The sequence below is a fragment of the Penicillium macrosclerotiorum genome (genome assembly GCF_028827735.1).
Source record: "Penicillium macrosclerotiorum strain IBT 26536 chromosome Unknown utg000011l_segment0_segment0, whole genome shotgun sequence".
Taxonomy (NCBI): Eukaryota; Fungi; Ascomycota; class Eurotiomycetes; order Eurotiales; family Aspergillaceae; genus Penicillium; species Penicillium macrosclerotiorum.
Window position 1 is genome coordinate 539,663 of NW_026643090.1, and position 26,054 is coordinate 565,716.

Here is a 26,054-nt window from a genome sequence, read left to right on the forward strand (position 1 = left end):
AGAGATACTCCTGAGGCTGGAGGAGGATTTGACAAGAGAGATCATTGGCATAGAGCGCCAGGCAGAGCGAGGTGTATCTTGAGTGCGCGAGAGAGCAAAGACGAGTCGTTCAAGGAAGTCGAGCGTGACCTCGTGGATCCGGGGCAGGTCGTTCGCCAGCTGACTCTCTCGACCGCCCTTGAATTTCCCTGGGATTTCCGGCCCTCCACCTCCTCATCATCACCACCTCCTCCACGTCTTCCGCCCCCTCCACGTCCTTCTCCTTCACCTCGCCCCCTCCAATCATATAGATTCTGCTTTGTGCCCCTATCGCACCGCCGGTGCACCAGAATCGACCGTCTCGTGAGAAGACGACGACCAACCTCCCTCTCCCCAGTGATTATATAAGGGAAATCGGGTTCCTCCCGGGGTCGTACCGCTCTTCCTCCGCGATGGACTCGGATCCAGCACTCAGCGACCTGGCGGACGGCCCGATGGGTTCCCAACCGATGTCCGAGCAGCTGGACTCGCATTCGCAGGCCTCGACCCGCGACTCCATCTCCAGCTTTAGCAGCACCCCCGCCCGCTCCCTCGGCGCCAGCAAGAAAGCTGTCACCCCGATACCCGCCAACCTCCTCCCGTCCGCGCCCGCCTCACCCCCAACCCCAGCGCCTAGTCCCACGCCGCATCAGCGTCCACCCAACTGGCATTCATCTGATGAGGAGGAAAATACGTTCCTGCTGAACTTGCGCATCCACTTTAGTACCCTATCCAACGCCCGCAAGCAGAAACTCCTCGAGGGTCTTCTCGATGTATGCGACAATCAGCAGTTGAGCTTCGTTTCTAGTTATGTGGGGCCCCGTTTACGAAAGGATCCGTTTCAAGTTTGTCCGAATGAGTTGTGTTTGAGGGTGAGTGCGCATCCCAGGAAAGAGAGAGACGGGAGAGAGAAGAGCCGAGAAAACAAAAGGCGGTTTCGAAGAATCTCTGAAGCCCCGTGAAGCCGACTTTCCTAACTGACTTGATTCTTCTTGCATTCTGTCTAGATTCTGTCCTTCATTGATGATCCGAAGACTCTCGCCCGAGCATCGCAAGTTTCAAGACGCTGGCGCGAACTGCTCAACGACGACATCACCTGGAAGAACCTCTGCGAAAAACATGCCTACTCGGTGCGGCGCATCTCAGAGGACGACGATCTTGACCCGTTCACCGCTCGTTCCGTCGAGTCGGACCCCTGCTCAACTCCTAGCTCGCGCGATTCAACTAACCTTCAGCGACGGCTCACTGCGTCCACTGAGTTAACTGCTGTTGAAAGCGCCCCTGGATTACCCCGCACGCTCTCAGGAGAATGGTTGCCGCCGACCAGCTTCCCATCCCGCCGACGTCGTACCCGACCAGTCTCATACCGCTCGCAGTTTAAACAAAAGTATATGGTGGAGTCTGCCTGGAACAAAGGTGGCAGGTGCACACAGCGCCATATCACCCCGGACCAGGGGGTGGTGACCAGCCTGCACCTAACGTCGAAATATATCGTAGTTGCCCTAGACAATGCCAAGATCCATGTATACGACACCAACGGCGACAACCAAAAGACACTCCAGGGGCACGTGATGGGAGTATGGGCCATGGTTCCTTGGGATGACATTTTGGTCAGCGGAGGTTGCGATCGAGAAGTGCGGGTCTGGAACATGGCAACAGGGTAAGTTTAGCAATCATGCAAGGTTTGGGCCTTGACCAAAGTGAGACGCTGATGCGTTAGATTTAGATCTGGGATCCATTTACTACGCGGTCACACCTCCACGGTCCGATGTCTCAAAATGTCGGATCGGAATACCGCCATCTCGGGTTCTCGGGATACCACACTCCGCATCTGGGATTTAACAACAGGGACATGTCGGAATGTGCTGGTTGGGCATCAGGCCAGCGTGCGCTGTTTGGCCATTCATGGTGACCTGGTGGTCTCCGGCAGTTACGATACGACCGCCCGGATATGGAGCATTTCGCAAGGTCGCTGTCTGCGAACCCTGTCTGGCCATTTCAGCCAGATCTACGCCATCGCTTTTGACGGGCGGCGCATTGCCACTGGCAGTTTGGATACGAGCGTCCGCATCTGGGATCCACATTCTGGCCAGTGCCATGCAATTTTACAAGGCCACACGTCCCTGGTTGGACAACTCCAGATGCGCGGCGATACGTTGGTTACGGGTGGCTCGGACGGTTCGGTCCGCGTATGGTCCCTCACGAAAATGGCGCCCATTCATCGGCTGGCTGCCCATGACAATAGTGTGACTAGCCTACAGTTTGATAATACCCGCATCGTCAGCGGCGGTAGTGACGGTCGTGTTAAGGTGTGGAATTTGCAGACTGGCCAGCTTCTCCGTGAACTGTCAAGCCCCGCAGAGGCAGTTTGGCGAGTGGCTTTCGAAGAAGAAAAAGCTGTTATCATGGCTAGCCGGTCCGGCCGCACTGTCATGGAAGTATGTCTAGATCTTACCATCCTGTCACTTTTCATTTTGCTAACCCTGCTTCGTCAGGTCTGGTCATTCTCTCCACCGCCAGAAGACACTGAAGGTGGCCCTGTTGCTACCATAGAAAGCGCCTCCAGCACACCAGGTTTGGGCTCTACGGATAACAACGACCTGACCGTCACCCCACGGCGTCGTACTCTCTTCTCCGATCCCCCACCGACAATATCCTCGGTCAGCGCTACCGACAGCGACCAACCCATGCCGGACGCGCCCTCATAAATCCAGCGACCCATGAAAGTTCTTCTTGTCTCGTTTAAATATAGCCTGCGATCTACCTAACGACTACGGATATCCCATGACTTTATCATTTCCCCCGCCATCCAGCGCCAAGGGACACACTTTTGTCCCGTTTCTTTTTTTTCAGCATTATTATCGTCCTTCCCTTCTATTACCTGCTGTGTGTTCTTGGGCTGAGCGAAGCGGCGCTTTGCCGCCCATATCTGCCATATCTTGAGCTGTACCTTTCCAAAAGACACCGAGCAATTGCATCTTTGGTGTTGCACATTTTGTTGGACATCGTCCCTGTTTTCTTTTGTTAGCACTGGAGAACCTGTTGGTCATCTCCGTGGAGTTTTATTGTTGCGGGGCGGCGGCCACTTGTCAGCCAGTCCCGGAACCGCCTTTGATCTTAGGTCATGATTTATTAACTATATCTCCCAGCTCATGCGCTGTATCTCATCTCGGAGTTTATTCATCCTTTTCATCTTTATTATCTCTCATGACGGATCCGGTGGCGATACCTTGGGCTGTTTTATAATCTCTTTTTTATTACTATTTATATCTACCGGATGGATCTAAATGAACGATTGTCAGAACATTGAAAGGGAAAAGAGAACATCGTATTCCTAAACTCCAATATTTGGTCTTGATGACCGACTAAGACTTGGTTCCGATCAAGTGCTCGCAGCAAAAGCTGCACGAGATCTGCAGTCTACAAATGATAGCGGAATTCCAACCTTTGCCAATCAGTTTTCTCCGTCTCATCAGTCAAGCCAGCAATAGGGTCCTCTGCAGGCACTCCGGAGTTCTCAATATGATGACTTTCAGGATCTATCTCAACCCCTTACTGTCGATTCCTTCTCTTGTTCGCGTAGTCGAGGTAGAATCTGTAACCTGCCAAGATTACCAGTTGCAATACGAGAAGTAACTAGCATCGAAGTGAAGACAGTCTGGATTGACATCAGTAAAGTGCAATGAGACTTTTTCAGAACTTCACGAACTGGTGATTGCAAAACCTCAACGAATCATCTTCGATATAGCCTAACACAATGCGAGAGTAAAAAGATAATCTTCATTTTGTCGGACAAACCAACCAACATACCTTGTTCGTTTACTTTGTCTTATTTTACTTATTTTACCAGAATATACTAGGTCTGCATTACGATCTTTTATCATAGGGCTTCTCTTAGTATCACCCTTATCTTGCGTGACTGAGCTGACTGCAGAGCACTTCAATCTCGACTGAACCAAGGTGACATAAGAAGCATCAAATTTTGAGATCTCAACAAGTATCAAGGTCAATCCCCCTTGACCAATAGCTACCATATCAATGCAACCATCAAACCATCTTAGCAACACTTCTTATTAGAAGAGCATCCGTTAAGGACCTCCGGTGCTTGCGTGGTATCCAAACGACAGAAACATGATGCCTTGATTGGAATATCTGCTGCAGCAAGGGCCAACTTGGTTGATTGTTCAATCATGAGTGCTTTCTCCGTCTCTCCGAGTCGAATAAGACATTCATGATACCCTTGAAGAGACCAGACGTTGTTAGGATGACGGCGAGGTCGAATCACAGATTTGTCCAGGCCGAGATCCGCGCGGTATATTTTCGCCGCTTCTTCTAGATGCCCTTGCTCCATCATCAACGCGGCATATGCATGGCGAACAGGCTGCATCCATGACCAAGGCTCGCTATATGGTAGCTTATCTTCAAGTTCAATTGCAAGGCGAAGATGCCCGAATGCTTTGTCGTAATTTGCACAACGGTACTCAATTTCGCCGTCCAGCATTGAAGCGCCAACTTTGAGAACATCCACAATCTTGCCGTTATAGGCGCGGCGCGTTTCCGGGACTCGAGACCAAGCCTGGAGAAAGAGCTCTTGTTCTTTCCGGGCGGTGGGAATGTCACCAGTGGCCGCAAAAGCGATGCCCCTTGCGTAATGAGCGGTGGCCGTTGTACCTGCATACAGCTCCTTATCGTGTGGTAGTTCCTTCTGCTTGAGTTCCTCCCACATGCCGAATCGCACCATTACATGTAAACGAATTCCCATAAACTGCTCCAGCCAGTCTGCCATTGGAGGGGATTGGATGCGAAGGACTTCTTCGGGAACTGTGTTTTCCATCCGAGTGACCGCATCAAGGGCAGCCTTTGATCTGCCTGCGAACATTGACGCATAAATCAAGGAGTGATAGTCATGGAGGCGGTAGAAGGTGTAGAAGTTTTTCCCACCAGACTTGTGAAAATATTTATCATCTGCCAAAGTAGACTTATAGTTGGAATCCATAGATCGTCTCCAATCACCAACCAAAATGTCTAGGTGGGTGGGCATATGTTGAACATGGCCAGCATCTGGTACAAGGTTTCGTAATTTGTCGGCAGCGTTGATACCCATTTCCGGATCTGGGGACATTTCAATAAAGTGAATATACAGGTGAAGCAATCCAGGATTATAATCTGCGCCATCTTGCGCTAACGCCTTTTCAAGAACAGCCTGCGCCTCCAGGGTCGGAGCCTTGGGGTTTGGTTTTCCAGTGAAGAGATCCCACAAGGCCCAAGGAGTCATATTCATCAGTGCATCCGCGTAGATTGTCGCAACATTCAGATCATCCCCAAATTTCTCATACGCAACTTTCATGGCATCGGCATAGCCTTTGTTGAGAGCCGGGTAATCCTTAGCAGGCTGGTTGGTGAGGAAGCGGAATTGGATCGCCTCAACCAGAGCTTGTTCGAGAGGGGTTGCATTCGCAGCATGCTCCTTGGCCTTTTGCACTGCATCATATCCTCTTTGTACAGAGGTGTGTAGGTCACCTAGATCGAACTTTTCCCATGGCTTATTGTAATTTGGGCCAACAGCGTACGCAAGACCCCAGTACGCCATCGCGCAGGCAGGGTCATGCGCTATAGCCTGTTCGAAACAATAAGCACCTTCGACATGATTGAAGGAATACACCCAAGTTAGACCTCGGTTAAACCAAATCTGTGCATCAGTGTTGGTGGTGGTAATAAGGTGGCCAAATGAGCCAAGATCGTAGTACTCAGCGCTGGCCGGAACGGGGGAGGCCATCTCTCAAGTCACGAATGAGACCCTTCACAAGAACGCTCAAATTATCATTTAGGTAAAAGATCAACTCCACGAGGTTAATTATTCATGATATACCATGATAGAGCTTATATAGTGCCGATTGCCGATTGTGTGGCGTGAAATAGTGGGCCGCGGAAAAGTCGCCGATGGCACCACACCTTGACTCATCAGTCCATCAAACCCCGAAACCGGTAAGGCGGTACAATCCCCGAGTCGCCGTCGATGAACGGAATCAGTTTATTTGATTAATCGCGCGAGAGGCTTCAAAGATGGAAACACGAGACCTTGTGATAGGTAAAGAATATTACTTTGGGGGCCAATTCTAATCTTATAAGGGCGTGTAGTTCAATCTATTGTTCTCTAGACTATCACGATGGTCTCAAACAGGTCTCAAACACACTAAACAAGATTGCCCTAGTCCGTGGATGTCGGAAGAACACATCGGGGTTTTTGGATCATGCATCCGTTGTTATTATGTAGAAAATGCTGAGAACAAGAGAATATTGATGTTGATTGGCTTCTGCAGGAACAAACATAATCATTTTTATCGCATATTATGTCTCTAAATGAACAAATGCTAACATTTGATTAATGGCATGAAATGTTGTGTGAGCAGTTAGGTTTCCGGTTTTACAAGAGCAAGAACAGTGGGTGAAGCGATTTTGCAAGTTCAAGTTGTGGCTTTATTATGCGAGCTTCCTCGTCTCTCTCACGATGTAGCAAACACTCGTGGTATCCATGCAAGACCCAGACAATGTTAATATTCCGATGTGCCCGAGTCAACGTACTATCAAATCCAACGTTCTCGGCATAGGTTGAGGGCCTCCTCAACATGGCCCTGCTCTAACATCAAATCACCATAGAAGTGTCGTGTTGGAAATATCCAGCCCCAGAGCTCAGTGTGATGAAGAGAGTCATCGTAGTGAATAGCCTTGAGGAGGCTTTCAAATGCACGGTCATAATCACCACGATGATATTCGATCTCCCCATCGAGCATAGTACTAGCAACTTTGAGAATATCTGATATAAGATTCGGAAAGTCTTTGCGGGTTGAAGGTACGGTCTTGGCAGCTTTGTGGTACAGTACCCGCTCCTGATCTGCGTTTCTCACATTCCCAGTCCCAGCTCTAGCTAATACCTTGCCGTAGTGGGTCATCGTGGTCGTCACATAATACAAAACTTGGTCTGAGGGCAATGGAAGACTCTCGAGTTCCTCCCAACTAAGCCCGGCTGCATAGGCTAAGTCCCAATATGCCAGAGCGCAGCTTGGGTCTAACTCGATTGCCTTTTCAAAACATTTGAAGGTTTCGTCGTGGTTGAATGAATAGGACCAAATAAATCCTCGATTGAGCTAGGTTTGGACAGCAGGGCTTTTAGTGCTGATTGGACGGCTGAAAACTCCCAAGTCGAAATAGTCTTCAAACGTCCTCTCTGATCCAGACATTATTGGGAGTAAAGTGGAAGTTTTCAATCAGTAATCTTGAAGTGCTATTTGTAGCCATTTGAAGGATTGGATAGCGTGAATGACAGCGAATGGAATAATCGCCGATCTCGACGTTCGCCCTCATAATTGTGAATGGACGGCGAAAGTTGCAGATTATTAAGAAAATCTCCTTCAATATAGAGAATGAATGCATGGAAAACCTTCCATTCATTTTGATTAGAAACAGATGTTCATCTTTCGCAGACAATTTGAATCAGGAGTGAGCATGTAGTACTACAATATACTCACTTCCAAGAACCGGATAAGCATAGCCTCACTATCCAGCAGGAATCTGCGTGTTGTTATTAGTCCGGAAGAATGGTTACAGCTCACGGGACTAGAAATTTTAGTGGATTTGGATTGTCAACACTTCTACCTACGCAGTTCAGACGGGTCGAGATGATACTGAACGTGCATCGCTCCGCGCAAAGCCCGGTCGCCCATGTTCAAACGCCGTTTGACCATCGAATCGAATCCCAGACCCACAAGGCTAGCTGCCCCAATTGGACATAGGAGCATAGAATATACAGATATCAAACTCTCGTCCTGTCACCAATTTACAAGATCGTGACACTATCCTTCTTACCTTCAAAAAATCTTTTTCCATCCATGAGGTTGCACTTCGATTTCCGATGTGATACAAAAGGGACGCCCCCAAATAGAGCTCAAAATTCAAATCGCCGACAGTCAGCTAATATTATGACCTACTGTGACCAATAAAGCTCGAAAGACTTGACCTGTTATCTAACCAGTGGGGAGGGTGAAGATAGCACAATGCTAGCTGCTTGCCCGCGCAATGTATAAGATGTATTTGAAGTACCTCAAGGCTTACAGTCGATTATTCATGTCTGGACTTGAACGCAAGAATTGTCGAGGCGATCAAGAGGGCGGAAATAGGAAATAGTTTGCCTTGTCGATCTAGTTAGTAATCTACTATATCTAACCATCGAGCACAAGAGAAGCACTAAGAATTGTAAGAACGAAATGTGGCGAGTGGGGGCACCACTGACCTAAGCCTACCGGTTATGCGTCATTTTGTTGGGAATTTTTCCTCTTCTGCCTTTGTGGTCTACCATTTCACTGCAGCAAGGAGGCAAGATGCCAGCCGCAAAACCTCATGTGAAAGTCGCTTGTCTTGCCTGGTGGGGTTCCTGCATTCATAATCGGGGACGAGGGGCAATAAAGGAGCAATAAAGTACTGACGATCGATAGCCGCTCCTACAAAACCCGTTGCGACGGACATCAACCGTGTGTTAATGTAGGCCATATGATCGTCCCAGACGTTCTCTCTTCCTTGAATTGGATACTAATTCCCCACAGTGCTCAACAAACCATCGGGAATGTCATTATCGTCCTAGCCGTCGGGGCGGGGCCCGAAGAGGCGAACAATATCAGAATGCTAAAAGGCAACGTGCCAACGTCACGAATGGTTTATTATCTGCGCACTACACTTCCCCCGGAACGAACGGTATGAGGATCGAGACATTTTCTCTCGTCGTTTGAAGGGTACAAACCATACTCAACTCTCACAGGTACTTTCGTCGATGATCTTGCCAATCTCATCTACCCGTTCCATTCCCTTCAAGGAGGCGGGGGCTTGGTGGATGCTGATATGGTTACGGGTAGCTTGAGCCCTGCTGCCAGTCAGAGTGCTGTTCATCAGTCTGCAGAATCATTTTTCATTAGATCTTATCGAAATGAGAAAGACTTGTAAGAAAGTCCCTAAACTATTCGGAGCAAGGCACCCATGGATGAAAATGCTAATGTACAATATAGAGTGAATGCGTACTATATTTTCATTCACCCGTATCTTCCCCTCTTACCACCAATGACAACTACTCGGTTTGCAGACAATCCCCACAAAACAATTTTGACACGTCTGGAACCCAATAGGTCATCGTTGCCATTTTGGCCCACATCCCCTTTTACTCTTGCGCTGATGGCACTTTTAGTCTTGGTGCCTCTGCCCGAGGATGCCGATCCGATGCAAGAGGTTCAAGTCGAATTAAGGAAATCATATGCACATATTTATGCCAAAGCAGCTCTTGAAAGGATAGAGAACTTTTCTAGCGATGGGCAGCCAAGTAGTGCTGCTCCAATATCCACACCTGGGATGGATGAAGTCCCACGAAGTCCTATACATCCCCAATTACCATGCACCCTGGAGCCATTATTGGCACTTTTATTATTGGGCGTCTACGAATATTGCCAAAACAGCAATAGGCGGCAAATGCGCTCTCGGATCTACAATGCATTGATCTTAGCCATGGATCTCTCACTTCACGAAGTTGGATCAGCCAGCCCTGAAAGCAGAGACATACAAACACGGGTGTGGTGGATCACGGTCAGTTGATTTCCAGTGCAACTTTTATTTGATTTATTGCTAATCAGTCCTCTAGATGTTTCTTGTTTACCAATCCGCAATCTTCAATCACTCAGTGGGTCTTTGGTGTCTCATCGGGAGGTATTCACTTTATTGATCTTCTTCCTACTAGTCGCCTATCGTCTTATTGAATGATTCCCGCATAAGCACACCGTTTCCAAATATCTATGGTTGCCAAACAGTAAGCCATTAATCCCCTTCTTTTTCTCCTCAATGAACTGATACATCTCTAATTGTTTAGCTCTGGCCGATCTTGATGAGAGCGCAGGAAGCAATGCTCAAGACCGGTGTCATCGCTAAGGAGATGGCAGATGGCAAAGTCAAAGGCAGCCTTATTTTACTACGCCAACGGGTCTGTGAGCTGGACTGTTTCATTCTGGCCATCATCGCGGATCTAGATCAACCTCCCGATTTGCAAACAGGCGAAGGAGCCGATGCAGCTGCAGTTCTGAATCAATGGCTCATGGCACGATTTTTGGCTCACACGTGAGTTTTATCCATCGAAAATTTTAGGGCATAGGGAAAACTGACCATTGAATCCTATAAAACAAAGTGCCCGCATCAAATTACACCGTTTTCGTGCCTTTGGTGACAATCCGGTGTTTCTCGATAAGTTCTGCGATCTTAACTCCATCAATAGCTCTCTCTTTTCGCAAATGCCTCTTGCGGCGTCTCCCGGTCGAGTCTCAGAAGCTAATTCTGAATTCCCCTTCACTGAAGAGGAATCCACGCGAATATGTCTCAAGGCAGCGTTGGTCCTTTCTCGGACATTGCGTGCCTTACCCTGGCCTACACCCTCTTATTCCGATTCTCCCGCCAGTATGCAGCCACTCCTGGGCATCAGGAATTTTGGCTCGTCATCACTATTCTCGTCAAATAATAGACAATATCCGCGTTCATTGCCATATATGGCATGTTGTGGGATGCAAGGATGCTATGTACTCATGATGCTCCTGCGGAAAATCCGGACCTCCTTATGCTCTAATAACCTCTCGTCCTGTCTTTATCTACTACCCCATGCAGAGCCTGGGATGGAACGACAGGATGCGGAACGTTTTATTGAGGAGCTACGGCACGGAGTCAAATCGGTATGCGATTTCATGTTAGGAAATGCAGTTTTCGGAGGGGTCATGGACATGGCACGTGAAGTTGAAGCAATCTATCTAGCGCATTTCAACGAATGATATCTGCGTGAACTTTTTAGTAAGTGCGGTTTGGGCAGATACAGCGCATATGAAGTACGGAGTACATTGAAGACTAGCTAAGGCTGATAAATAACAATTAACAATTATTGATAAGGTGATGAACCTGGCTGCTTACATTTGCCTTTTCTGTTAATAATTCTCTTGATCCTCCAAAAACTGAATCCTCCAATGTAGCCTATCACATTGTGAGACGTATTGTTAGGTGTGAACGTTGGCCCCAAATGATGGGCTACTCGATCTAGCACTGCTCAGTCTTCTTCAATGCTTAAATGAAGCCGTATAGAGAAATGGTGCTCACTAGATAGAGAAGTTAAACAAGTTGGAATAGAAAGAAAATCAAAATTTCTATGTGCAGACGTCCTAACTTTTTGCTCGTAGCTGAATCATGACAAGAAGACAGGACCCATTCATCAACATAGACCTGAACATGAAAATCTGCGTCGACCCCCAAACGGAATCGCCAACGAAGGGGGGTATTATGAGATAAACGTTTTTAAACTAAGCACTCCAACCAGAAACAACCCGCCAGGCTCAATCACTTCACCACCACGCCGAGGGCTCCCAACGCAACATAATTTCATTCTGGTTGAGCCCTTCCGGCGTCAAAGAAAGAAGCAGGGAGAAGGGAATATCATGGCGATTAGTTTCCGCGTCCGCGACCACGGCCACCACCACCACGACCAAAGCCACCGCCACCACCACCACGGTTAAAACCACCACGGCCACCACCACGGCTACCACCGCGTCCAGGCCGAATTCCACCGCGTCCGGTCTTTCCACCAGGACTGCGACGCTTCTCGATGCGGCCGGCGCCGGGGGCACCGTGAGTTTTGGGAGCACCCAGGCCGCGGCGACCAGACTGTTGGCCCTTTCCGCGCATGCCCTCGCTCAGAGCAGCCTCATCCTCATCATCAAGATCCATGTCGTCGCCGCCACGCTTAGCCTGGCCCATCTTGACCTTACCCTTCTGACCACGGCGGACAGCATCGGGCCCGCTGACGGCAGCGAGATAGGCATTGATACCACTAGGGCCCTGGGCATCCCCACCCATCTCCACATCACCAGCGTTGTCATCACCGAGCAGCAGACGACCATCGGCGTCGAACTTGGCGGAGCGCTTCTTCTTGGAGCCGGGGCCGGTGTTCAAGAAGCGCAGGCTAGGCTTCGTGGTTGAGATGTTAGCCAGCGCATCGGGAGCGAGAAGATCCAGCGGGTTATCCTCAGGAGACGTCTCGCGGATATACTGGGTACTCTGTGCGGCCTTCTTCTTAGTGCCCGGCGCCCGACCCTTGATGCGGGCGGTGCCAGACTCGTCGACGTCAATTTCGCTAGCATCATCGTCAAATTCATCGTCAGAGTCGTCAGAGAAATCGGAGCCATAGACAGCCTTGTCGAAGGCGTTGCTGGGTTGCTGGTCGCCAGTCTTGTCTGCCTCCTCGTCGTCCTCGTCGGCACCATTTTCCTTCTTCTTGCGCTTGCTGCGTTCGCGCTGTTTCCGAATGTTGACGACAAGCTTGCGATCGGCCTCACCGACAAGGCTCTCCAGGAGCGGAGCGCCGAATCGGCGCACCAGTCGATCGATGATACCCTTGACCTTGCTGCGCAGGCGACCCTTGTGCTCCTTGTTCCAGGCCATCAGGTTGGGGACGAGGGCAGACAGACGCGGGCGCAGGGCCTCCTCGGGAAGGACGACGACGGCGACCTTAACGAAGCCCAGGACGGATCGAACGATCTCACGGTTGTTGCTAGTGAGGAAAAGTTCGACAGTCTGGACCAAGTCCGAGAGGATCTCAGGACGCAGTTGTGTGTAGAACTCGAAAAACAGGCGTGAGAGAGCAGTGACTGATGCGGCAACCATGTGAGGGGATGAGCCAGCCAGACCGGCGGAAACCATCGTGAAGAATTCCTCAATGGTGGCGGGGGCATCGGCCGAGTCATCGGGCATGTGAGGTACCAGGGAGTTGCGGATGACAGTGCCGGCCGGGTTACGCTCGGGGTCGATGGTACGGCGAGCAAGGTGGATGAGTAGATCAAAAGCAGCAGTACGAGCCTTCTCGTTGCTCTCCTTGCATCCCAAAACCACCTCAGAGAGAATCGAGGGAATGAAATGCAGTTCTGAGGTGGGTAAGTTGGTGATCAGCTCGTCGATGGCGAGCATACGGTCTCGACGGCCAGAAGGCGGGGTCTTATCAGAGGTAGCAAGCATAAGAGCCTGGAGCTCACCGCTGCGCTCTTCAAGAGCGGCACGACCGGTCTCGGTCGAAGCAAGACGAGGAATGAGCTTGTAGGCCTTCTTGATAAGCTGCTGGTCAGGGTTCGATGAAGTGCCATCTAGAATGGCCGCAGCCATGCCAAAGAGGCCGGCAAAACTAGATCTGGGCAAGTAGATAGACATGGCAATAACCAGATCAATCAGAGTGTGCGAAGTGGGTGGCATCTTGTCGGATGCACCTTGCTTAGCAGGTGTGTTTTGTTCCTCGACCAATGAGGACTCGAGCATGGATGTGACTCGAGTAAAGGTTTCGTTGAGTTCCTATAATTCACGTCAGTTAGTGAACTATTCTCGGGTAGGTTTTAGCACGATTCATGACTTACCGTCTCCGGGGTGATGCTCAGGTAGGCATTGATACACTGCAGGATGTAGCCACGGTGGTGGGGAAGGGTCTGGCTATACACGTTGAATAGCACCGCCAGCAGATTACTGGCAAAGCCAGCCAGATGGGCAATGTTCTTCTCGGCGGCAGCCTTGGTGATACGGCGCTGCAGGATCAGGTCATCTTCTTCTTTCTCGACCGACAAGATTGCCTGGTTCGATTCAACCAAATTTTGCAAGGCGCGACAGATCTCGACACGGAGCTCGGTCTGTTTGTACAGGACGTTCGACAAAAGCTCGGCAAAGCTCTGGTCGAAGGCCTCAACGAGATCAAGCGGCAACTCACAGTAACCGGGGAGAATGCCCCAGGTCTGCTGAACCAAAGTCTCAAAAATCTTGACTTCCACCTGCTTCTCGGCAGAAGCGAAATCGACCATCTTCTGGTACAGCGCCTCACTGAGAGGCACGAACTCCGAGCGGAAATGACCCAGGTTGGTGTTAGTAACGCTGTCCCGAAGGATGGGGAGCATCCAAACACGACCGGGCTGGCCATTCTTCTGCTGGATAATGTTCAGGGGCAAGAGTTCAAGGACAGCAGCCGGGCCCATGGCCTCAATGGCACTGCTCAGAACACTGTCAGCCTCCTTCTTGCCGTGGAACGACTCGTTGCTGCGCAATTCGCCGATGGTTGTGACGATATCGACGAGGAAGGGGCTAGACCGCCACTTGAAGCAATCAAACATGGCAGAACAGACATTGAAAACCTCCTGCCAAGCAGCCTGGTACTTCACAGAGAGCAAGTCACCAGCCACGCGGGCCAGTTTCTCAAGCGTCTTCTCGTCATAGACGGAAGCATCCAGAATGACACTGTTAGGAATACAGTTGTGCAGGAATGAAATCAAGCACTCGGAAGCAGATACGCGGATGTTGTGGGATGGCGACGCCAAAAATCCAGAAATGAGCTGGAACAGTTCAGGAAGTTTCTCGAAGGTATCTTCAGGGCTAATCTGTGCAGATACGTCGTATCCACGAGACAACACAGCGATCCACGGGGGAAGAAGCTGCGAGTCGTTCTGTGCAGGCTTCAGTTCCGAGATGGCGTCCAACAGGCGAGGAAGCTTGGAAGAGGAAAACTCATCAGCCATGCCCTCAAAAATCACCTCGAAGACCTCGAAGGCGCCCATGGTGATGTACTCGTTGCTGGAACGGGAAGCGTTCATGAGCAGCTCACACAGAGGCTCGATCTTCTTGCTGGGCCAGCCGCCGGACGCGGAGGCAATGGTCTTGACCAGCTGCAAAGAGTGGATGATAAGCGGTTCGTGGCTATCACGGTTTGCGTCGTTACGACCCTTCTTCTGTTTGGCGGCGGTCGCAACGCTATCGCCCAGAGTCTTCATAGCAGACTCGGCGCACATGTCCGCGGCCGGGTGATCAAGCGACGGGCTGGGCGGGGGTGCCTTCAGCACATTGACAAGTGCTTCTTGGGCGCGCTTTCGCACCTTTGGGCGGTGATCGACGGACAGGCTCAGCAGGCCAGCCGTTGCGCGGCGGGGGCCAATAGCGGTATGGGGCAGATTCCACGCGGCAGCATCCTGAGCGATGAGCAGCGATTCGAGACAACCAATTGACGGTCGCAGAAGCGGGGCTTCGACTTCGGGGAGTGAGAGTGCGGGCGCGAGACTGGTGAGGATCTGCGAGAATTTGGAACGAAGAATCGGCGCGGGGACGAAGGTGGTTGTGACATCGAGTAGGTAGACGACGGAACTAGCCAAGTCCTTGTTCACGATACCCTGCTCAGCGGAGAGAGACTGGGAGAGCAGTGCAAGTAGCGCAGCGAAATATGCGGTCGGGGAGAAATCGGCCTTTTGGTCGCGAAGAGTATCCTCCACTGCAGAAAGCACCACAGCAGTCTGCATTGGGTTGGGTTAACGAATGCCCGGTCGGGGCCAGAGCGGTCGACAGGTAGAATTACTTACATGGTGCTGGTTCTGCAGCTTGGGAGACTTGATTTTCTCAAGCTTCTCCGCCAGAGTCGCCATGGTGATCTTGGACGACGAGGGGAGAAGGACAGAAAGCGTGCGGGGAGGCTGTTCTGGCGGTGATGGAAGAAAACTCGAGGAGAAAAAAAAAGGTACGGGTTGTCTTGGCGGAGTTATCGATAAGCATCTATGAACCACTTTTCTTGACCCTCCGCTTTTCCACCCCAAACGCTTCTACTTTGAAGAGGTCCATTTTGCTGGAATTGGAATTAATCGTAGAATATCACGTCAATTCGTCAATTTTTGAATATTATCGAACAGGAAAAGAAACATGCTCCCGACTTTGTTATGGTGTCGGTCGCCCCACTGGTGTCCAACAGCTTCCCACATTCACTCTCTGAACAGCAATGGCAGTGCGAACACGCAAAATGAAAGACAGGATTCGCTTTCGACCGAAATTCTTTCAACTGAAATCCGGTCTTCAGTACCTTTCTCTCTATACAAATGTTCCTATGGGCCGGAATCCACAAGTCCATGCCGCTTTGGGGGCCGAAGGAAAACCTGGAGCCACTTTAAACGCTGCCGTTCATGAGTCCGGTTCAAAAAATAATAATAATAATAAGACCCTCCAGGCTGCCATCTGCAATTCTAAATTGTGCAGTGATTACCTCGTAGGTAGCCAATGATCTCGATGACACGGATCATTGGAACACGGAGAGGAGGCCCAACAGAGCCAACGCATGACGTTTGGGACAACGGCAGAGGGACCATGCAAAACTAGCGAGGGTCAAAGCTCTTAGAACAAAATCTCGCCGCTGTGCTCAGGCTCAAATCCAAGAGCCGAGAGCTCAGTGTATCGCTTCTTATCGCCAGTCTTGCGCTTGTCATCCTCCTGTTTCTTGAGCTCGAATACTTGCTCGAACGGAGCCTTCGTTATCGTAGTAGGGACATCATCCTCGCGGTCAAGGTCCTAAGTGAGCGCAAGGCATTAGAAGCGAACAGTCGGGGGAGGCAACACAATGCGACAACACGCTAGGCTTCACACGTACCACTTCACCCAGCAACAAGACATTCTCTCCGCGCACGAGGAAGATTCCGCGCGGAACATCGGCGTACAGGTTTCCGGCATAGATGCGCTCGATGGTATCCTGAAGAACAAGATTTGCTAGAGAAAAGCGCCGACAGATGGTGGCGAATGGTCAGAAAAAAAGGCGGCCATCTTCAGAGGGTAATGGACGAGATCCATACCGAACTGGTCCCAGCTTCGCAGCACGCCGATCAACTTTCTCCCATCGCGCAGGACAAGAACGAGTTTCTCTATAATACCGGAAAAGCAGCGAGACCTCTATCAGTAACCATAAATTTCTGGAATGTGGCCGTGCCTGCCGACGAACGTACTATCTGTCAAATCCAGTAGCTGTGCGGCAGTGGTGAACATCTGTGGGGGGAGTTGTGGCGGACCAGACTGGGTCATTGGAGCGGAAGGACCAAGTGTGTTCTGCGGGGTGTTTCTCTGTTGCTGTGCATTGGCAGGGCTTTCATTGAGGGATAAACGTTCCATGGCTGCGGCGGACTGAAGGTGGTGGGGGAGGGAGATTAGTTGCGGTTGGTGGGAGAAACGCGAAGGGCGGCGACGAGGGAGTGCGATTGAGAGAAAATAGAAGATTGAATATTTCTCAGGTTTAGCTGGATAAGGGCGAAGTTCTCATAGTGTGTAAGGATTGTGTTTGGTTGGATTGGAGAGAGCAGCCAAGATCTGCGACGTCCAGAGCGAGTTCTCCGAATCGGCGATGAGCCATCAAGGGCGGTGAGTTTGTCTCGTTTGCTCTTGGTATGTGATCTATATGCCGTAGCCCGCCACTTCACCTTCTTTCCCCCTTTCATGCCCCTCCACAGCGCCAGAAAGTGTCTTTTATTGACGTCTTTTGGGCTTTGTGGGCATATTATCGAGTCATTTATCTTATTTTACTCAGTAAAGAGTTATGAGATGGCAATTGACCCAACCATATATGCATACACTCAGGAGGCCTCGGTAGCGCCGGTTGCTAAAAGAGCCTCAATGCTGAACCAGACCTGGGGCAATTGCTCTGTTGCGCAGTCTAAAGGGCAAAAGTCTATTGGGGTTCAATATTTCCCTACCTGACATTCACTATTCGGTAGTGAAAGTGCTATCAAATGGCCAGAAAATAACAGTCAATCCCCGGGATGACTCAAGGACCGACGAGAACAGTCCATTTCCAACGAGAGAATTCTGTCCAGACAACTCATCAGCCAGAATATGAACAATTCCAACAATACAACAATGCATAAGCATCGCAGCGAAAGTAATACGGAGACATAACACATGTGAATACATAACACATAAAACGCTAACATGACAAGCAGCCAAAAAAAACAAGGGCAGGGAATAACTTCATCGAAAAAGCCCAAAAGAAGAAAGAAAAAGAAAACATCCCAGGGCAAGCGAAACATCCGAGATACAATCCCCAAATCCAGCTCCAAGGGTGGCGCACCAGGGAATCCAGCCAACCCTTGACCCGGCCTCTGCTATACAAGCCAGCAAGCATACAAGCCATACTCTCAAACAACGCTCACGCCGCGGTGCTGCCCGCGCATGCGTTCCTCCCGCCGCCGACTGTATGGTGCGCAGTACGGCTCATCCGAGGAGCCGATGCTGGCACGGACGCCGTCCTGCGAGCGATGGTACGCAGGGCTGGACGGCGCCGGGGCCAACTGCATTGCCTTGAACTGAGCGTCCGTGATCAGCCGCAGCGCGTACAGATAGCGCATCAGCTCGAAGTCGGGCCGACTGCCAGCCAGCGTATGGCCGAGCTCGTAGTGGGCGCTGGCGACGTGGTCGAGCATGCGGTCCCACGCGGAGGGGCCAGCGTCCGCTGAGAAGGATGAATCTGGGGCTGGCTCGCGTTGGACAGGTTCGAGTGTTGGGGTGGTTGGTGGAGAGGCTGATGTCGAGGCGGGGGCGGGGCTGTTGCCCGTGTCATCGGCAAAGACAGTGTCTGGGCAAAGTGGGCAGCGCGCGGTGCGCGGCGTGCAGTGGGTGCGAAAGTGACTTAGGACGTGGGTGCGCCAGTCGGCACCGTCGTCGAAGGCATCGTGGCAGTCCAGCATATGGAACAGACACACGTAGATGCGGGCGAGACCATCGGCGTTTTGGGTCGGCAGTGACGGCGTTGCAGAGGAGACGGACGGAGCGGCAGTGCTCCAGGACGATGACGAGGCTCGCGAGTGTGCGGGGCCGGGATCTGTCGTGGTGGTGATTACCGGCGCGAGGCCGTGATGGTCGAGGATGTGATGGTCATCTCTGGGGTCGAAGCCGAAGCCATAGCCGCCGGCAGGCCCGTCTGATCGGGTCTCCACCGAGGAGATCGACGGCGAGGACGACCCGCTCGAGAGACCAGGCAGCGGGGGCGGGGAAGAAGAAGGCATCGAGCGGACGATGACCTCGCTTTGCTTCTTGCGGTTGGGGAGCGCAGAAGGCCTCTCTCTCGTCTGGGACGGAGCCGGTACCTGCGACGAGATCCGTCTGTCAGACATGGTATCTACCTGAGAGAATGCAAAGCGCGGATCGGAACGTGCAACGACGATGGGGCTCTGGGGTGTGCGCTCCGACATGCTCCGCACCAAGGGGACTCGGGGACTGCCGTCTGAGAGTGGAGGGACGGCGCGAGGGGCCTCTTCCTCGTCGGAGAGCCGGAGATGGGCCGGTCACTCTTAGGCCCTCAGCGAGGTATCTTCCGTATATTCCGTATATTCCGTATACCCCCGGATACAGGAGTGACCTGGGAGGGGGCTGGGCAGGGAGAGGACGAGGGATGCGACAACAGATATCAACCTACAACATCCGAAACCACCAGTCCTCAACCTCGGTCAACCGCACACCGGCGCCGGCAAGACCACCGAATGTCGAGTCTCGAAGCCACAGACGCTGATCTGCAGGAGACTTGACGACAAGGACGGGAGGTGGGAAGTCCCTATAGGCACAGTTGTCAGCATGCATGACATCGACCAGGGCAGCCCGCCCGTACAGTTGGGAGTGGAGACTCGTGCTCTTCCGCACGACAAGCAGCTCAGGCGTGCATAGTTCGTTAGATTAGTGGAGAAGTAGAAGGTACCAGGGGAAATCGTCAAGGAGGATTGGACGATGCTAGACGACAACGACCGAAGTTCCGAATCTTTTTTTTTTCGTCGCGCTAACCGTTGGAGGGGGAGCGGGGGTGAGGGGCTAATGTTTGGATTCTGCAGGAGTGTTTCTGGTGTTTCTTCCTAGGACACCGGCTGGCTCGGCCTTTAATGGTTCATTGTGGAAGTCTAGAAGAGGTTGCTTTTGATATCCGAGGGGCGTATAATCGGCTCGTTGATGCCAGTCAGGTCGTACAATGCTTATCCTTTCCCCGTGAGACTGGTCGTGGAGGGGCGAATCCCGAAGCCCTAACTGGGGTACTAGATCCTGTGATGCTGTACACAAGACACGAGATAATACGTCAATGGCAAATCTAAGCTACGAAAATGGTGGAGGGTGCTGAGATGAATTGTTTTTTGAATTTTGCCCGCCGAAGCAGGGGGAGCAATTAAGAGGAGAAAAATAAGTAAGGAAAAAAGACGGAGTGGTCAGAAGTAGAAAGAGACCGCAGGTCTCTCGGAGAGGAGAATCACAGAAGGAAAAAAAATAATCGGGTTGACAGTAGAGAAGAAATTTTGGAATCAAAGAGGAAAAAAAGGGGACAGCCACAGGAATATCTCCAACCCATTTATATTTGTAGAGACGCCTTGAACAGGGAAAAAGAGGGAAGATAGGACAAAAAAGAAACCCGAGTAGAAGATAAAGAAGACGAAAAGTAAGCCCATCCATCCGACACCGTTGATGCCTGCAAAACCAGAGAGAAAAAAATGCACAAGTCTATATCGTTTCGTGGTGCGCATAACTGAAAAGGAACAGGGACATGAAGAAGCTCGAGCGGAGAGGATCCCTCAGGAGGAACTAAAAGCGCTCGGCCAGATCGTTACCCGCGACGGAATTGTTGGTCGAGGACGACATGGAGGTGAAGCCGCTCGTGGGGTTCAGCATGTCCTGCACGGCAACCTTGGGTACTTGCGGCACAGGCAATTTGCGCTGGGTGCCGTCTGGTTTGGACATGATATCCGTGATGCTAGGGCCCATGTGACCCTGACCGGGGCTGTAGTAATTGGGGCCCTCCGGTTGCGGCTCCATCGGGGCCAGAGCGGGAGTGTGCTGAAGAGACAGGTGCCGGATGGAAGGCAGGTGCAGTTCGTTAGCGCCCAGGGGACGCAGGCGAGGCGAATGGGCCGGAGTGGCCAGCGGGGTGTGGTCGGGAGTAGGCGAAAGCGAGTCGTGAGAGAAGGTCGGAGAGGAGGGAGCGGTCGAGTTCGGGGAGTTGGGACGCGAGCGCTTTACGCGATGAGCGTAGGCATCGTCGTCGTCGTTGGAATGCGACCGAGTCATGCTCTGTGAGATGGCGTAGGCAGAAAGCGAAGGCAGGCCGCGCGCGTTGTGGTGGCGAGGGCCATACATATGGTGTCGCGACCCATGGAAACCCATGTGATCATCCCGCTCCACCTGCGAGGCGGCCGTCGCCAGCAGGTTGATGTCCATACCCGAAGAGGCGCGCTCAGCGGTGCGAGAGTAGGGGCCCAGATTGGAGCGCATGTGGTTGGCATAGTTGGAGAAGGAGTGAGGCGGAGACACGTCGGGGGAGCCGACTTGCGACACGGGCGCTGAGCGGGTGATAGGCTTGCTAGGAGGAGGCATCATATTGGCGGCATTGGCCATCGCGACATCTTGACCGGCGGCCGCAGCGGCGGCGGCGGCGGCCAAATGCTGCGCCTTGTTACTCCGACGCGAGTTGGGGTTGTTGTGAATGCGCGAGTGACGAGTCAACTCATCGGAACGAGAGAAGCGCTTGGTGCAGCCAGGGAACTGGCATGCATGGGGCTTTTCGCCGGTGTGTGTCCGGATGTGCCGGGTCTGATGCTCCAAGCGGTGGAAGGCTCGGTCGCAGAGCGGGCATTTGTAGGGACGGGGCAGGTCCTGGCGGACCTCCTCGTTGGCGGGACGGGCACCCTTCATGAGAGGCGGCAGAAGACTCGGCGAAGCCATGGCAGAGTCCGAAGGCGTCGTGGAGGGAGCAGAAGGGGACGAGGCCGGGTCTGCGGCGGCTGTGTCTTGCGGGTTCAGTAGATTGGAGAAACCCACTGAAGCTGGGGGAGACATGTGAATCTCCAGGCGAGGTGGGACAAGACTGGATTTATGGCCGTGTGAATAGATGGGAGGAGTACAGGTGCCTCCAAGACGAGGGGAAATGGTAGGCCGAGGCGGGAGGGCAGGATTAAATGGCTGCAGGGGTGGAAAATCCAGAGCTCAATGGTCCAGGCGATCACCGCAGGAAGGCAGATCGGAAGATCGGAGGTGTCCAGATTAGGAAAGGGAAGGAAGTAAGTTTGTGTAGGAGGGAGAGGTGAGGGTTGGTAGTTGGGAGTTGGAGAGATGGGAGTTGGATAGAAGATGTGTTGGGACAAGAATGCAAAGGGAGAGGGAAGGAAAGAATCTGGGGGGGGATCTGGGGAGCAGGAGATAATAAAGGAAGGAAGGGGGGGGGGGGAGTGATGAGAATGGAGGGGAAAATTGAAGAATGGGAGAAATCGGGGAGCAGGGGCTCGGAATCGAAAAATTCAGTGCCAAAAAAAAATCGAAAAAAAAAAAATCGAGAAAAAGGGAGAAAACGACTTATCGGATCGCAACAAGGTTGAACCAGCGTGGGGAAGGGCAGCACAAGGGACGCGGTGACTAAACGGGGCCAAACTGGGCCAAACTGGGGCAAAAAAAAAAAAGAAAAAAAATTGAGAAAAATTCAAATTTGAAAATCGAAAATTGAAAATTACCAAATCCAGAAGCCAAAAAAAAAAAAAGGTGGGCAACGTGCACCGGTAGATCGTCTTGCCATTCCTCAAGTGGGGGGGGGCTCCTTTTACTCAATTTTTATTGCGGTTTTTTTTTTTTGGCAGACTACAAGTTTTTCGAGGTCGCTTCGATAGATAGGATCAAAAATCGACTATACCAAGCATAACCCGGATGGTCAGGGAGGGAAGCGCATTTCAGCGAGAAGCTGGAGGAGTCGACGACAGGCCTACGTACTCCAAGACTCCAAAGGTGGGGATCAGGGCCGACGCAACGAAGGTCCTCGGATTACCTCATCCGCCGTGAAGAACCCCGTGTGGCGTGATTGCCGGTGCGTGGCCCGTAAGTTTTCCCGCTTTCCCGCAGACTTCCACCACCGTGTCGAGCCACGGGCATACCTAAGGAGTGCTCCCACTGCCACGATTGCGCTCCGGGCTCGCACTCGGTTGAAAGCCCCCAGGCGTCTTAGGTAATGCCTCGGTCAGCCCCCCGTCTCCGGCTATCGCGCGTCTGGAGAAAGCCGGGGATTCCTTATCTTTGCGGGCGGGCAGGAATTGGGGAGATCGGCAAATGACTCGGATGACCAGCTATCTCGCTCTCCTGTCCATTCCCCGTCCCTCATGATGCTTTCAAAGGCCGTGGCTTCAGATAAAAAGCCTGTCTGGCATCAGGCGTTAGATAGTGAGGATCACCTATCCCCCCCCCCCCCTCTCCTACGATCCTCAGCTGCTTCCGCGACAAACATGGTAAATTAAAAAAAAAATAGTTAAATAAATTATAGCTTTGATTAGATTTTCTTTCCCCCTCTCGTCCCGGATGGTCGAAAGCTTCCTGAAGAATGGTCGGGGGGGCAGATCAGGAGAATGGATGATAAACGATGATGGCATGACCGGTGGCAATGACGACGAGCACAGGGAAAAGATATCCCGACCCCAACACACGACAGTTATACTTCGGATGGCGTCTCTACCTCGTGTATACTCTATCCTGGTCGGGAAAGACGATCCAAAGGATTCTAGACGGAGAGACGGAGGAGTTGGAACAGGCTGGAGAGGTGTATATTCAGATGCATTCCGGAGCTTCCCAAAAGGGACGTTCAAAAGGACCGATCGCCCGGCCACCATCCCCAAGAGTAAAAAAAAGACAGACGCAGAACCGAAAAATAAAGAAAAGTAAAACAAAAATACAAAACAGAACAATGCAGACATCGGAGAACAGTCCAGACCGTCCCCGACCAACACATCCCTACCGGGGAAATCCTGGGAAATCCTAGGAAATCCTGGGGGAGGCCAACTGAGACAACCCTCTTTCTCCCCCGGGCGCAAAGGCGCCCAGTGACGAGGCGAAGGGTCATCGATGATGTCGACACATGGTGATATGATTCGAGCATGATCTAGTAATGGGGGCACGAACCGAGAGGTCATACAGCACCCGGATCGCATTTGGTTCGCACGAAAACAAGCCGGGTAACACTAGAACTATGTACGTTTCTTCTGGCTCCGTCTGTCTCTCTCCTCCCCCGACTCCACCCCCGCGAAGATCCCCCATCGGGCGACGCTCACAGTGGCGATATAGATATGGAGATGGAGACGGAGGATGGGGTCAAAAGAGGGAGATTGCTTCACCCGTTTTAGGAACTTACCCGGGCTATCTCTCACATGGAGCAAACCGTGGCAATGCACCCTCACGCCCGATAATCCGCCGAGCACCAGCGCAAAAAGAAAGGATGAAATACCCCGGACCAAACTGCGCGCCGGGGAGTCGGGACGAGGGCCCCCAGAAAGTCGCCACCATCGATGACGAGCCAAGAAGAACCCCGGTTTGAGCCACGATCAAATCGAGAGGGACTCTAGCGACTATAGGGAGCATCGATCTTCCCGGTCCTGCACGTCGTATACTCCGGTCCGCTGATTCCCCCCGACTTGCGAGGGTCCAGAGCGACCGGCGACCCTGATAGGCGCGGATCATCCAATTATTGTGGCCGCTGCATCATGCAGCCGCAAAAGCCGTATCGCGCACATCGCGTCCGGACCAGATGCGAATCGTATCGTTTTCGCAAGCCCCATGTTCAGCTCCCCCGTCTCTCGCTCTATCGCGCTCTCTCTCTCTCTCTCTTTCTCTTTTCTTTCTCTCCCTTGCACCTGTCCAAAAGATGGGGCGGGCAGGGCCAGGGGGGGGATGTGAAGCAATGCACGGGAAAGGAGTGGATTCGCGCGGTCTTTTCTTTTCCCGCCCTCGCTCGCTCGCTTTTTCCCCGGAACCCCGATCGACGCGGCCCCCGAAACTCCGCCCTCTTTCGCACGAAAGGTCCTCGTCGACCTCACTTTGTGGAACAGATTCAAATGGCCCTAGACAGGCAACCAGAGATCTCGCAAGATTAGCGAGGGGAGAACTGTCTGGGGCTGAAGCAACTCCGCCGGAGATTCCTGAAATCCATCAATCGGAGGACGCCCCGGGGCATGGGGGATAAGCCATCGAAATGATACTAGTGATAATAGTGATACTAGATAATCATAGATAATAGATACTCAAAGGACAACAAGGAGTTCCCGATGGAGAAGGGCAAACCACGAGCACCGCACCAGAAATATCAGACGCCCTCGATCCGCACGCCGGGATAAAGAAAGATACGGCGAGACCCGCCCCGGGCATACTTCGGTTGCAGCCTTTCCCCTTCTCTCCCTCCCCCTCCCCCATGTGCGGCGCCCAGGGTATCTGGTTGGGCCCTTTCGCTAAAGAACAGGCTCCCACATCGTGAAAGAGAGTGGCTGCCCCGCCGTCACCTGTTACCGGGAACTGGTTAAACAATAATAACTGGTACCTGGTGGCGCCCACCACTTCGAACGGTCCACTCTTCCCCCCCCCCCTTCTTGGACACTGTACAGAGAATGGAGGACGGATGACATGGTGACCTGCATACGGAAGACCAGGGGTTAGAGCCCTTGAATGGGCGATCTTCAGATTTAGAAATTTCTATGAAAATTTGGGTTAGGGGGGGGAGGGTTGGTTTCTGCAATAGTCCAGCTGGCCCAAGAGAAAGAATCCCCTGTTACCTTTCTGGAGGCATCCGAGATGGCCGTGTTCAACCCTCTGACCGAGATACTGGAGTTTGTCCCCACCAGCTCTTTCCAAGCAGTTCAGCCGAACGCCGTCTGGAACGCAACACCGGCTATGATCACAATCGCTTTCGTGGACTTCCTTTCCGATCTCCCCGGAATCCCGTTGATTCGTACAATCGCACAAATAGACCGTCTTCAGGCCAATTGATTGCCCTATTAAGCGATAGAGACGAGTGAATCGAAGACGGCTCTAATTCCGTCTCTCGCAACGAGTATCTCCTTCGCATCTGACTGGCTGCCTCTCTCTCTCTCTCTTTTCTCCCTTTCTTCCTCTCTCTCTCCGTTTCTCCGTGTCTGACGCCGGGCTGGAATGCCGGCGCTTCCGTCTATCTGCCTCCAGACCATACTGGCCGTACGGAGCCTGTACGGACCCTAAGGGCGGCACTGGGCATTGCCCGGAGTGGGGAATGTCGGGCCCACCCACCTCTCCACGGGGAATACAAGGAATGGCGCAATCCTCTGGAGAACCTCCGGATTCGGCGCGGCCGATCTGCAGCTGCAGGGGGTGGTGAACTACCCGTACAGGCTGAGGCGTTCACCAAAGCA

General features: G+C 52.1%; 9 protein-coding genes across 9 annotated transcripts; 3 read left to right on the forward strand and 6 right to left on the reverse strand.

Moving 5' to 3' along the window:
- Positions 1-431: 431 nt before the first annotated feature.
- On the forward strand, positions 432-2,726 carry N7462_011158 (F-box/WD repeat-containing protein; the record flags this gene model as incomplete). The annotated part of the gene is made up of 3 exons (XM_057082872.1): positions 432-890; positions 1,026-1,678; positions 1,745-2,726. 3 exons carry the CDS (start codon positions 432-434, stop codon positions 2,724-2,726), a joined length of 2,094 nt encoding a protein of 697 aa, XP_056928227.1.
- Positions 2,727-4,075: 1,349 nt separating this feature from the next.
- N7462_011159 (uncharacterized protein) lies at positions 4,076-5,794 on the reverse strand (the record flags this gene model as incomplete). The annotated part of the gene is made up of 1 exon (XM_057082873.1): positions 4,076-5,794. One exon carries the CDS (start codon positions 5,792-5,794, stop codon positions 4,076-4,078), a length of 1,719 nt encoding a protein of 572 aa, XP_056928228.1.
- Positions 5,795-6,442: 648 nt separating this feature from the next.
- Positions 6,443-7,256, reverse strand: N7462_011160 (uncharacterized protein; the record flags this gene model as incomplete). Its single annotated transcript, XM_057082874.1, is given in 3 exon segments — positions 6,443-6,650; positions 6,661-7,153; positions 7,202-7,256. 3 exon segments carry the CDS (start codon positions 7,254-7,256, stop codon positions 6,443-6,445), a joined length of 756 nt encoding a protein of 251 aa, XP_056928229.1.
- Positions 7,257-9,561: 2,305 nt separating this feature from the next.
- Positions 9,562-10,168, forward strand: N7462_011161 (Transcription factor; the record flags this gene model as incomplete). Its single annotated transcript, XM_057082875.1, has 2 exons — positions 9,562-9,639; positions 9,920-10,168. The coding sequence occupies 2 exons, from the start codon at positions 9,562-9,564 to the stop codon at positions 10,166-10,168; spliced, it is 327 nt and encodes a 108-aa protein (XP_056928230.1).
- Positions 10,169-11,523: 1,355 nt separating this feature from the next.
- Positions 11,524-15,515, reverse strand: N7462_011162 (mRNA-binding protein RRP12; the record flags this gene model as incomplete). The annotated part of the gene is made up of 3 exons (XM_057082876.1): positions 11,524-13,416; positions 13,479-15,386; positions 15,453-15,515. The coding sequence occupies 3 exons, from the start codon at positions 15,513-15,515 to the stop codon at positions 11,524-11,526; spliced, it is 3,864 nt and encodes a 1,287-aa protein (XP_056928231.1).
- A 736-nt stretch (positions 15,516-16,251) lies between these two features.
- Positions 16,252-17,016, reverse strand: N7462_011163 (U6 snRNA-associated Sm-like protein LSm1; the record flags this gene model as incomplete). Its single annotated transcript, XM_057082877.1, has 4 exons — positions 16,252-16,425; positions 16,505-16,620; positions 16,704-16,772; positions 16,854-17,016. The coding sequence occupies 4 exons, from the start codon at positions 17,014-17,016 to the stop codon at positions 16,252-16,254; spliced, it is 522 nt and encodes a 173-aa protein (XP_056928232.1).
- A 1,019-nt stretch (positions 17,017-18,035) lies between these two features.
- N7462_011164 (uncharacterized protein) lies at positions 18,036-19,088 on the reverse strand (the record flags this gene model as incomplete). Its single annotated transcript, XM_057082878.1, has 1 exon — positions 18,036-19,088. One exon carries the CDS (start codon positions 19,086-19,088, stop codon positions 18,036-18,038), a length of 1,053 nt encoding a protein of 350 aa, XP_056928233.1.
- A 1,366-nt stretch (positions 19,089-20,454) lies between these two features.
- N7462_011165 (C2H2-type zinc finger protein) lies at positions 20,455-21,705 on the reverse strand (the record flags this gene model as incomplete). The annotated part of the gene is made up of 1 exon (XM_057082879.1): positions 20,455-21,705. The coding sequence occupies one exon, from the start codon at positions 21,703-21,705 to the stop codon at positions 20,455-20,457; it is 1,251 nt and encodes a 416-aa protein (XP_056928234.1).
- Positions 21,706-25,461: 3,756 nt separating this feature from the next.
- On the forward strand, positions 25,462-25,656 carry N7462_011166 (uncharacterized protein; the record flags this gene model as incomplete). Its single annotated transcript, XM_057082880.1, has 1 exon — positions 25,462-25,656. The coding sequence occupies one exon, from the start codon at positions 25,462-25,464 to the stop codon at positions 25,654-25,656; it is 195 nt and encodes a 64-aa protein (XP_056928235.1).
- Positions 25,657-26,054: the final 398 nt, after the last annotated feature.